The sequence below is a fragment of the Acanthopagrus latus genome, chromosome 23 (genome assembly GCF_904848185.1).
Source record: "Acanthopagrus latus isolate v.2019 chromosome 23, fAcaLat1.1, whole genome shotgun sequence".
In the NCBI taxonomy this organism is placed as follows: domain Eukaryota; kingdom Metazoa; phylum Chordata; class Actinopteri; order Spariformes; family Sparidae; genus Acanthopagrus; species Acanthopagrus latus.
The window spans coordinates 2,565,211-2,577,804 of NC_051061.1; the positions used below are offsets into that span (position 1 = coordinate 2,565,211).

Genomic DNA, 12,594 nt, shown 5'->3' on the forward strand with positions numbered 1-12,594 from the left:
TGACGGATTAAAACAACCTTTATTTGGAAAATATAAAGACACTTCAACAAGGTATAGTCATCAATTATAAATAATTTCACATTAAACACAAATACAGTAGAAAAGTTGAGCATGAACTGGAGCAGGCTGAAGACACTGTGGTGCAGGATCAAGTCTCTGTGGAGCAGACACAATGGATGAAGTGTTATTATTAAATCATGTGCACAGAGTGGAGATGACTTTTGGTTTTGACGTCCCAAATGCTGGTCAGAAAGTTCTGTCTGTGTGTTTTATCAGATAGTCTGCATTAATCTGTGGACGATCAGCTTTTCAAGGAAGTCTCAGGTGAGCCTGTTGTTGAAACTGGGCTTGTGTGGTTAATCATTTATCCAGGGATAAGAATTTTTACTGCTGCTGCCACTGGTTTTCCGTTTAGTTCCGCATTTAAACTCCATCAAACAAAAAAGAAAATGACCTTACGTGAGCGCGGAGGACGCCTTCATTAAAACAAGATATGTTCCCTGTCATCCTATTTTAAACCATATAATTCAATAAAGACAGTCTATGAAATAGAGTCCTGGTAAACCATCTCTAAATAAACAGAATGAACTCATGTTCATAACCTCAATTTTATAGTGTGTTTAATGTTTCATTATGATCCAACATTAGACACAAAGAGACTGAACTTTATTTTGTTGATGTAATATTCACTTTCACTAAAAAACTAACAACTTTGTTGAGACTGTGTTTGGCCAAGATCAAATTAAACTTGAATTCTATTCCAGCTTTGTATGCATTGTAGTTCTCATAGTGGATCTGACAGTTTTAGGGTAAAATAACTTAAATGTTTTTTTATATCTTGTCACCAAATTTCAAACTATTTACTTCCATCCAGCAGGAGGAGGCCTTTGAACCAATCATCACTAAAAGGGACATGATTCACAAAATGCAAAATTCTTTCTTTCTTTCTTTCTTTCTTTCTTTCTTTCTTTCTTTCTTTCTTTCACACACTAGCTCCCTGGCATCTGCCCTCTACTTATCACGCTGGTTCTCGTTGAGATATTGAACTGCCAGATGTTGAAATAACAGGTGTGTAGAAAATGCGCACTGTTTCTTTTTCATCTTGTGTGTGAAACAGCGTTGCTGTCCTTGTGCGTGTGTGTGTGTGAGAGGCCTCACCTGTAGGCCTCCACTATGTAGGTGAAGTCTCTGTGGCCGTGTGCGGCATCTCTACGTCACAGCCCGCCACTGATGACACAGTGGTGTGCGGGGTATCCTCCCGCGGGGTCATCGTTTCCATGGCAACGGCCACCTGTTCCGCCTGCGGGGCCACCGGCGGCCCGCCGCCTGACCTCTGCGCCCGGCCTGCGCGGCTGCTGGACGGCCCTCCGTTCCTGCGGAGCGAGTTCCTGATGCCGCTGGACACGCGGCTGGAGAGGCGCCTCACCGCGCCGCCGATGCCGCTCAAGGCGCCCTTGTCCTTCTTCAGTAACCCGACATCGTCCTCCAGCTCCGCCGGGGGCACCTCGAGGTTCCCAGAGTACCAGAACACCCACCAGATGAGGCTGAGGAAGATGACGATGGCGCCGGCGTAGATGAGCAGGTCATAGAAAAACACATTCGCGAACACCCCGATGAGAAGCACGACCAGTCCCACGATGTCAAAGGCTACTGCGAGCCAGAAGCTGCACGCACAGCGGCCCAGACCCCCGAACACCTGCTCCATGTCCGCGCGGCGGGAGGCGGAAGAGACGCTGAGGTCTCTGACAATGAGCGCTTATTTCCCGGAGCGTGTGTGCCGCGGCATCGAGCTCCTGAGCGGCTGTAAGGTGAGCCAGGTGAGCGCTCCCCGCTCAGGTCGCCTGCCTGACGCCCACGGAGGAGGGGCGTGGTGCCCGCTGAGGGAGGGGCCGAGCGTCTATACCTGGCCCCCCGGGTCAGGTTCCAGTCCTTCCTCTTGGATCAGTCGGAGTTCCTCACAGTGTCACTCCCACACTGTCCGGATCACTCTTCTGACTTATTGATTTGACAGAGTGAGACCTGCCCTCCATTTCACTTGCAGCAGCCTACAGCTGATAAGAGTGGCGGGCTATGAATTCAAATTTGAATCACCACACAGTTTCTGAGTGCAGCATCACTGTAGTAAATACAATAATCTGGCCTTCCTAACTTTCTGTACGATGCAGAGCCTTTCTCTGTGCTTCTTTAACCAGGGTGGTGCTGTGGGGTGACAAAGACAGGTTCTCAGTGATGGGAACTACATGGAACCTGTAACTGATCACCTGCTCCACCTCCACTCCGCTGATGGAGACAGGAGGGTGTTTGTGTTTCAAATGTTACATATAACAATTAGGAATGATTATCATGTATTAATCATCTTTCTGTTGATCATATGTAATAATATTGTTATGTGACATGATAAATGAGACATACCCCCGCCTCTTTCTTTCCATTTTGTTTGGGTTTGGGTCAGGTGTGCAGATGTGGGTAGTTGCATGCATATTTCCCTGCATTCACAAAGTGCAGGTACATTCCAGCTGTGGTGGAGCCGGGCGGGGCCAGAGTCTGGAACCGTGATTGGTTCTCATGGAAAAAAAAAACTTCCAAATATGTATATGTGAGGAACAGAGATGAGTTATTAATGCCAGGAGATGGAATTGAATTCAAGATCTTGAACAATGGAAGTCACTGTCAGCGTCAAAATGATGTTTATGATATATGATATTATAACAGCGACTGCAGAGATACAGGCTGTAGCCGAGTGTACTGCCCCATAGGCCCTCAGAAAAAAAACAGAATGTGTGAACACATGTATATGTACATTACTACTGATGAGTTTACTTACACATATAATACGCATAATCATATTGGCACATTGTTACATCACATGGAAAGAGCAACAAACTAGAATTTTTTTTAACAGTACACAGTGATGACAAGTAAGAATGTGCATTTACTCATGTACAGCACTTGAGTATTTTCATTTTCTTCTACTTTTCCCACACATCTCTTTAATAACTCTAAGTGTTGGAGGGGATGGTCTGCAGAATGGACAGGAAGTTAGCTGAAACCTCACTGTTTACAGCAGCTTTAAGTGACTAGTTTCTTCACAGACAGCATGCTGTCATGGAGCCAAAGTAGAGCTTTGTTATCATTTATTTTACTGGCAATTGAACAAAACAAAACAGACAAAAAGGGTTAAACAGATTCCAATAATCAGAAAAATGCTGAATATAGGATATGGTAAATATATCAAATAATCATCTTTGGACGGGGCATCCTGCACCATGCCACACAACCACAGTGTGACTCCAGCTGGTCAGCCCAACTTCAAGCTCTCTCTCTCTTGCAATAATGTTTGGATATTTAAAGTGCTGTATGCATGATTTGTAAAGTACTTTAATCAATCACATCATAAACTTTTGATAATTCTTAGTGATGGCAATCATTTGATGATAATCCCCATGGCTTTGGTTGTGGTCATCGGTGGTGGAGGTAGTACTTGGATGCTTAGTAATAAAACCCATGTGAAAGTACTTTAAAATGTTACATGAGCAAATGTATGAATGTGAGTGTTCTCACAGTACCGACATGTCTAAAAACAATGTTCCGATAGCACAGGGGGAAACTGACAAAACACTGGGGCATAACATTTTACATTTTGGTTATAAGATAAATATGAAAACACGTGTGTACTGTAAGTATAGCAAAACTGCATCTAGGTTGATCTACCTCTGGAGGAGGCGGGCCATGTGGGCACTACAGCGGTGAGAGAAGAATATGTCAACTTTTGACAACACTAATGTAAGTAACATTAGCAAAATGTGCTTGAAGTAACAAAGTCTGCTAAGAGAACTCAATGCAGACAAATGGCCCTGTGATCTATTTTTGAATGATTCGGTGACTGACTGTCTCAGCTTTAACACCGCACGTTGACGGCTGTTTGTATTGAGGGTCTGCAGTTGTAAGCCGAGTGTTTGAATATTAAAGAAGAAAACAGGCCACATTCACAGACTTTGAGTTTGAAGAGCAAATCTGTCGTCTCCCTGGACATTTTCTGTTGACAGATGCACATGCTGCAGGTTAGAATAGGCCAGAGCTGTTCGTTCGCTGGCCTCTTGCCTTGAGCCACGGAACAAAGCTGAAGCGTGTGTGCGTGTGTTTGTGTGTGCGTGTGTGAGACTGTGTGTGTATGTGTGGAGTCTGGGAGCTCTGTAACCAGCAGCCTGTTGACCTCAGAACAATCAGAGATGGTTATGTCTGTAGCATTCCTCTGTCTCAGTAATCCCGTCCTAAAGGATTTACCCAGCCCACTAGCAGCCACAGTGAAGGCTTATGGAGAAGATGACAAATAAATAAATAAATAGCAGAGAGCAACAATCAACAAGGGCACAGCGAGACAGATGGGCATGATGGTGGTGGGTCAGCGGAAAAAAACAAACAAACTGCAGAATATGAAATCCTCATCAAATGAAACAGAGGAAATGAACACAGGAAATGTGAGCTGTTTCTACAGCACACCGGCTTTAAATCCTGCAGGATTTTCATACGTAGAGGGTTCGCAGCCTCAGCCACACCCTTTCCCACAGTAGTGTGTGAAATATCAAAAGTGGCAGATGGCATTACTTTATTGCATGTTTAAGCATTTACAGTACCTACATGGTTACTTCAGCAAGTTAGAACAGCCATCAGATAAAGCTTGGGGAACCACAATGGAGTGCTGCATGGATGACTTGCTCGAGAACGTTTCTTTGCAATCAGTCGTTTTTATTGTTTTAAGACAAGAGGAAAGACAACACACCAGATAGCCGTCATCACAGGAACAAGCAATAGAACAGGACACAAAATCACGCAGTTAAACAAGAGAGCAGATCTACCTCTGCTGACACAGACTGGACAAAAGAAAATGCAAAATAACAGCAGCTAATTATAAATACAAAAAGTACATAAAACATACATTCAGACATACATAACTATACTTTGGCAGATGTGTAGGTAGTCAAACGGCATATATCACAATTCAAATTAATTTCCTAAGGATTTGAGCTGGTATGTTGTTACATAGTTATATTAGGGACCTTTGATGAAGGAGATGTAATTCCCCCACTTTGCACAGTATTTATCTACCTGGCTGGTCAAACTACAGGAAAGGCGCTCATGTGCAGCCACAGTACCAAGCTGAGAAAACCACAAACTGACTGGCAGCAGGGAGATCGCTGTCCATTCTGTTACAATACACTTTCTACCCAACATGAGGGATGTCTGGACTGGTCTGTTTTCCCTTTCTCCCTATAGCTCCTTGCTAATTCTATATTGCATGGACATTTGAGATTACAAGTCTTTCTTGACGATTCACCAATCTGTAACCTCACCCAGCATATTTCTGTTTTAAACTCAGTAAGAAAATCTAACTGAAGTGAATCAGACACAAATGTTCATGAACACAGTCATGTTATAAAGTTGCACTCGTTAAGTCTTGTTCTCAAACTTCCTTCCTCACTCTGGGACTCTCCTGGGAGTTAAAGTGACAGGCGACCTAATGACACGTACAGATGTCTCTGGTTTGAACATTGTTGGAATGTTTGGGATAATGTGAAATATATAACAAAGGTCTAATAGTTTTCAGACATTTCAAGGCAGAAAACTTCCTTATTATATATTTAAAATGCAGCGATAAGCCCATGCCTACACTGTGTTCATTTGTCCTCATATGACCTCTTACATGGCTGTAGGTCAAGTGTAAAGTGTTTATTTAAGTTAGAATAGAGGAGGTAGCAGGAAGTTATCCGGGGCGGTGAATTACAACAAAACAAAATTTAAAAAAAAGTCTTGCCACACATAAATCACTAGAAGTCTATTGGCTCCAAATTCTAAAATTGGACGTTTAAACATAACTGAAGTGTGTGAGATGCCAGTTTTGGATCTATTAAGATGCAATAATTAATGATCAATAAATAATGGAATGTAAACACGTAAAAATCTGAACCAGCAGCCACACAAAGCGACATTCTTGTGGCTACTCTTTGCGATGACACTAGATGATGTGTTGTGATGGAAGACTGCAGAGTGATGTGGAAGTAAGACTGAAACGCCACCATGGAAAAGAAAAAAAAAGGGACTGGAAACATCACAAACTGGCATGATTCATCACGGCCCAGAAAAGGAAGGCTCCACAGCGGAGCATCGCTGGTGCTAACTACAGAGCGTCAGTGACACCAGTGAAGTGAGATGTCTGCACAGAGCTCAAAGACCCACCCAGCCACAGTCTGTTCACCCTGCTGCCATCTGACGACGCACACAGACGTATCCGCTGCTGTACCGCCAGACTACAGAGCAGCTTCTGTCCCCGGGCTGCTGCACGAAGCACGAACACACTGTCACAACTGTTACAGCACATTAAAGATGATATTAAGGAGACATATCGGGAGATGAAATGGTCACACAGTAACACACATAATCAAACTATATACATAAAAAATGAAAACAATTAAAAAAAGAATAATAATACATTTTGGGAGTTCAGTTTTGTTGACAGGTTAGAGTTTTCTGGTGTATCCAACAAATCCAACTACACTGCCAAAACTGAAAATGGCATCAACTGATTAGCCCACCAGACAGACGACAACACGACTACTGATTGCATGAAAAAGTGAAACTATTTGGAAATTCCTTTTTGATTGTCAGCCTTGACATATTAAAATGAAGTGTGCTCAGCAGTGGCTGAGATTGACACTGGAGCTCGGCAGTGTCAAACCTGTGCGGTCATTTTCTCCAAAACTGTCACGCACTCTTGTACTAGTGCCGTGTGCGCTCAAAGCAGATGGTTCCTGAGGTCCGACAGGTTCCAGTGTTCCCCCCCCCCCATCAGTGGTGTTTGTGCTCCACGTGGAGCTCCTTGCCATGGCTGACCTTGATGAGCGCGTGGTGCTCCAGGCTCTCTTTGAGCACGGGAATCCAGACCAGGCCAGTGACCAGGAACATCAGACCCGCGGCGAGGAACAGCGGCCCCAGCAGGTAGGGGACGTTCCCCACCTGGGTGAAATAGAGCAGGGACAGGGTGGTGCCCAACACAAACAGCAGTGTGCCGAAACCGACGGCCAAGATGGGCTTCAAGAAGGGCAGCCAGCCAGATGGAGCGGCGCGGCCCTGACAGCCATCCTGGAGAGGGTGCAGCGGCGTGGAGGCCTCAGTGTCCTCCACATCCTGGGAGGAAGGGTCCATGGGTGAGATGGCGACTGCTGTGGGGACCATGGTCAAACTGAGGGACACAGCTGAGATTAGATGCACCACAGCACAGGCCAGGATACAACAAACACAACACTGACATTCCTCTAAATATCTCTCATTGTTCAATGAAACATGGCTGTGGACAATCAGTCTCTGTCTGGTTAAAAAAGGGAATCATTCGCTGACATAACCAGACAATGTAGTTTTTATCAGTATCTCTAACAGGAGGAAACGGAGCATTTGTTTGGGGCTAGTTTCCAATGTGGATTAATAAACATCTGGTGCTCCAGTTAATATTTGGAGCAGCAGGATGGTGTATGTGGGACTGAGTCCACATATGCTACAGTGCGCGTGGTCATGGTTATAAAGGGACATGTCACCCAGTTTAACAGCATGACTCATGAACATGTTTAGTAGTTTTCAACGACAACAGAATTTTCCTGTAGACATCATGACATGTGAAAAGGAAATGCAAAAGGAAAAGCTCAGGGTTTAAATCAGATCTTGGTGCGGTTCCTGCTGGCTCACTGTGTCACTCAGCCTCACCCTAATCTTTTAGCCTTGGGGACCTCTTTAACCCCTGACACATACAAGAGGATTTGAAATTGGTTTGAAATTCACTGGTTTTAAAAGCGTTCTTTGCTGCTTGTCGCTCACTCGTCCCTTTAGATAAACTAACTCAACCAAACAAACTGTTATATCACCGAGCTATTTATTTTCTTTTTACTAGTTCATCTTTAATTCCTTTTCCTGTTGGGTGACAACAGTTTGATGAGCTGCTCCTGATCCCATGTCGTAAAACCTCGTCTCGTCCTTGCTTGTGAACAGCTGAACCTTTTGAGGATGAACTGTTCATGATACTATCACCTGTTACCAGTGATCCTGATCACCTGTGGAATGTTCCAGACTGGTGTCTTTGGAGCGTTCCTGAACTTTCACAGTCGGTTGTTGCCCCTGTTCAAATGTGCTAGACTTGCTTGATTAAATGACATATTTTGATTTATAAAATGTCGGAAACAAAATAAAGCAAGCAGTACTGTTTTCAATTGAGAATAGGTATAAAACTTTGTTTTAAAGTAGGACACCTCATTTTTTTCCTTCTATTTACTACTTTAATGCTGCAAGGGGAAATTCTTTTTTCCACTCACATTACACACAGGCATGTGCACACACACATGCACACACACATACAATGTATAGAGGAGATGAGTGAAGGGGCTGCCACACATGCCACGGCGCCAAACAAGCAGTGCTAGGGGCCAGTGCCTTGCCCAAGGGCACCTCAGCAAAGCCCAGGATGTGAACTAGCCATCTCCAACTACTGGTCCACATCACACTTTTTTTTTTTTTTTTATCCGAGTGGGACTTGAACCTGCAACCCTCAAGTCCAGTATTCCAGTCTAGTGTGATGAGGAAAACATTTGAAAGAAGCCTGAATTCTAAATAAGCATAATGATGCACAACAGCACCGTGAACAGCTACATCCTCTCAGTCAGACTGCAAGAATCCAGATCATTGTATTGATCTGTAATGTCACATGATTTAAATAAATGGTCCATTCATCACCTGCATGAAATAAACACATACGCATGAAATGATAGAAACGTGAACTCGTGGTCTCCAGCTTACCTGAAGCCTTCCTGCGTGTCTCTGTGTTGGACGGACAGTGACCACAGACTCACTGCTGCTGGACAAAATGCTCTCATTGGAGCCACGCCCACCGTATCGAGCTCACCCACCACCCACCACCCAGCACCCACCACCCACAGCTTCATACTAATCCACCTGCAGGAGGATTAGTGACCTTGTTGTATAATACAACATACATAAAGATTAAAATTGCACTAATTAAAAAAGAAAAAGATTGAAACCAGTGGTGGAGGCAGAACACGGGTCCTGGAGGAAGTGTAGCGAGACAACAATCCAGAAAAGTTTAAATTCTCAATATCCTGCTCCAGGTATTAAAAGTAAAAGCAACCAACCATCAGACAATAAAAATACATATAACATGTTTTGTTATATTTGACTATTTGATTGTTTATATATATCCATCACTGTGTAAGTCATATTCTGTTGAGGTGAAGCTACTTTAAACAACTTTATATTGAGACAGGTGCTTTAGTCCAGTGGCTCCCAACCTGAGCCCCTGCACAGGGTCCCCAGATAAATCTCAGGTGTTGTGATAAGAGTACCTGGAGTGGGAACACAAATCTGTGTTCAAAATGTTTCTTCTCTCTAATCTTTGTTTTGTCTAAAGATCCCTTTGGATCATATTGTGTTGCCGTCTCTGTAGTACAGGCTACTTCAAGACATACAACAGATCTTTATAGCAGAATGAAGAATGAGCCTTATAATAAGCTCTGCAGGCACCTGTTGTTACAATTTAAAGGGGCACACTGCAGTTTTGGAGAATAACTTCAAACTTAAATTTTGATAATTAAAATATTAATGAGGTAATAATGCAAACTCAGAAATATGTTGGGTTTTTCCCCCCCAAAAGTAAATAAACAAGCTGTGCTCAGAGGAGAGTGAGGTCCCAGAACACTGTTTGAATCTAGAAAGGTGGCAGGGTCCGCCACATTTAAACAAAGTGAAAACATTATATATTGTGTCATCCTTTAAGGTCAATTTGCTTATTCAGAGAGAGTTCAATTATCACAGTTGGTTTAGACAGAAAATAAATCAGCCAATGAACACATTTCTCTTCTTACCAACATATATTCCTTAAAACTACAAAGTTCGACCATATGTAATAACTACCAGTGTATAATAAGCACTGATCCATGACTATTTCAGAAGTATCTTCATGTATGTATTCTAACAAAATAATGTTTTAAACATAAAATCTGAATGTCTAAGATGCACAACAATCGCACATTTTATAATTCCAGAAGCAAGCTGCTTGTTGTTTCTAACTCCTGTCTGTGTCCAGTGGAGAGGCTGCAGCACCCTCTGCTGTCTGTAGAGAGAAGTGAAACAGTTTACAGCACCTGGTATTCCAAGTTGTCTTCGCATCGAAGTATTAACCAGGCCTGACCCTGCTTAGCTTCTAAGATCAGAAAACAAAGTGGCCATATTCTGGCTGGTAGGGCTGTAAGAAGCAGCTGTATTTATAAAAGCCCTTTTAATATATTCATAACACACACTTATTCAAATGAAGCCACGTGGGAAGTTTAGAGGGGTACTTCTGGACACCTGACCAGAGACGAGGGGCTGCGACCTGACACAGACATTTTTTTGTTAAAAGGGAGCTGCATTCAGCTGTATCTAGATTTATATGGAAGATATGGAAGGGCAAAATTCCCAGAATAAGGCTAACCATCCTTCAGGGAACACCTCAGGAGGGTGGACTGAAACTCCCCAACTCTGAAAGCTATTACTGGGCAGCACAGTGTCGGGCGGTCTGGCAGTGGAAAGCAAGTTTACAGCAGCCCCCCTCTTGGGTACAGATGGAACAGCATGGTATTAATTCTATGCGTCAGTCCCATATGTTCCTTCACTAAAGCAACTCTGCATGCTGACAACAAATCCATTCATAAAACACACCTATGAATTGAGGTCGGATTTGTGTAAAAAGACCCAAAGTAATCAACCCTTATATAACCTCACTCCCTTCCATGTAAACCCTTTTCTACCAAAGGTCCTGAGAGACGGCACCACCCAAGTATGGTTCACAAAGGGTGTTAGGACATTTGGGGTCCCCGAGTCATTTGAAGATCTCACAGCTAGATACAGCCTTAATAAGAAGCACTTCTTCAAATCCCTGCAACTCAAGCACCATTATCCGAACAGAACAGGGGGGCAGACTTCTGCCAGGTACAAAACAGCCCTTAGATGATACACTGAGTAACAAAAAAGAACTCAAGGGGTTCATATGTCACATGCATCATGACATTTCTGTTGGAAAAAGAGGTACATAGGGTCTATCACACCCCTGAAAGACTACACAACGTAAGTCAGACAATCTCTCAGTACTGCCCAAGGTGCAAGTCTGAAGTTAGCTCCCTTCTTTACATATTCTGGTCGTGTTCACAGCTGTCCAACTACTGGGAAACATTACTTAGAACCATATCCATGATAGCTAAATCAAATATTCCATCCGAACCAAGGTGAACTCTATTGGGGGACACGTCGATGCTGCCCGTAAGAGCCAACAAAATCAGATTCACAAGAATAGCTTTGACAATAGCCAATAAATGCATAGCTCAAATGGAAGAGTTGAAAGGGAATTTGGGGTAATTTGATTGAGCACCTGAATACAGTGGACATAGCTGACTGAAGGATCACACCAAAACTAGACGTAGTTGCTGACTAGAGAAATTTAACTGTTTATATCTTATGCGATTTCCCCTTTTATTAATCTATCCATGTATTTTCACTATATATATTTTTTTCATGTTTTATTTTATTTATTGTCTCATTTAGAGGGAGTGGGAGGAGGACTTGGCTTGAAAAATATGTTCACAATGACTTACTCAAATACTCGTCTTGAATATGAAAAATCCAATAAACAGAAGGCAAAATAGGAATCTCTTTCACAATATCTTGCACTTAACAGGTGTGATAATGATTTTTGTATTTGTTAAGAGTTTTTGGATATGCAATCTCAACCTGAAAAGTACCAGACTGGTGCTTTATCTGTCAGATGAATGTGGCCGAGTAAAAAGTGACCTCAGAGATGTAGTGTGAGCGTTAAGTGGCACAAGGACGTAATCAGGTAAACATCAATCGATCATGTACTTAGTTACTTTTGAGTAAAAACTGCAATTTCATGAACAGGTGGTGGAGCAAAGTTGCAAAAGTTACATATTGAAAATATACTAAGGCCATTTAGAATACATCTGGAGGCTTTAGAAAACCAGTCCAGTCCAGTGACGGATTCAACAAACTGCTGTTGAAAACCGCTTAAAAACACACTGAAACAAAATAGGTTATTTTGGGGAATAAAAAGTGATTTTATTTAAACATAATTCTCAAAATCTTCTGTAAGTACACTGTTAAGTATGTGTTTTTTCAGTATACTGTGGCACTTCTTTGACTTTCAGCATGCGTTGGAAAATTTACTATATACTGGAAAGCAGCTCTTGAATTAATCGTAGAGAGATAGTAACCAGTAAAACATGTTGTGTAGCAGCTTTCTGAAGCCGCTGTCACACCTGTAATATCAGTACAGTCACTTATTTTAACAGCAAATGCTCCAAGTATAAACACATCGAAACTTCTTCTGTGAGGTTGATATTGAAAGTTACAAATTGTAACCAAGATATATATCTATCAGGACACATTATAGTGTAACAGAACACTGAGCAGTGCCTTCTCCTGCACAAACAGTTTCATGGCGACACATTTTCTAGATGGCCCCTAATATACCTTGGAAAATTAATATTT

At 42.6% G+C, this 12,594-nt stretch overlaps 2 protein-coding genes across 2 annotated transcripts; both read right to left on the bottom strand.

Annotated features, from left to right (window-relative positions):
* Positions 1 to 2,151, bottom strand: si:dkeyp-72e1.6 (transmembrane protein 238-like). The gene is made up of 2 exons (XM_037087572.1): positions 1,159 to 2,151; positions 1 to 156 (listed from the first exon to the last, which is right to left on the bottom strand). The coding sequence occupies exon 1, from the start codon at positions 1,703 to 1,705 to the stop codon at positions 1,172 to 1,174; it is 534 nt and encodes a 177-aa protein (XP_036943467.1). The 5' UTR covers positions 1,706 to 2,151; the 3' UTR covers positions 1 to 156; positions 1,159 to 1,171.
* A 4,692-nt stretch (positions 2,152 to 6,843) lies between these two features.
* Positions 6,844 to 7,230, bottom strand: LOC119013755 (phosphoinositide-interacting protein-like). The gene has a single exon (XM_037088611.1). The coding sequence runs from the start codon at positions 7,228 to 7,230 to the stop codon at positions 6,844 to 6,846; it is 387 nt and encodes a 128-aa protein (XP_036944506.1).
* Positions 7,231 to 12,594: the final 5,364 nt, after the last annotated feature.

What these genes read in the sequence shown, in the direction of transcription:
- si:dkeyp-72e1.6 (XM_037087572.1), bottom strand. Translation starts at nt 1,705, where the DNA reads ATGGAGCAGGTGTTCGGGGGTCTGGGCCGCTGTGCGTGCAGCTTCTGG.
- LOC119013755 (XM_037088611.1), bottom strand. Translation starts at nt 7,230, where the DNA reads ATGGTCCCCACAGCAGTCGCCATCTCACCCATGGACCCTTCCTCCCAG.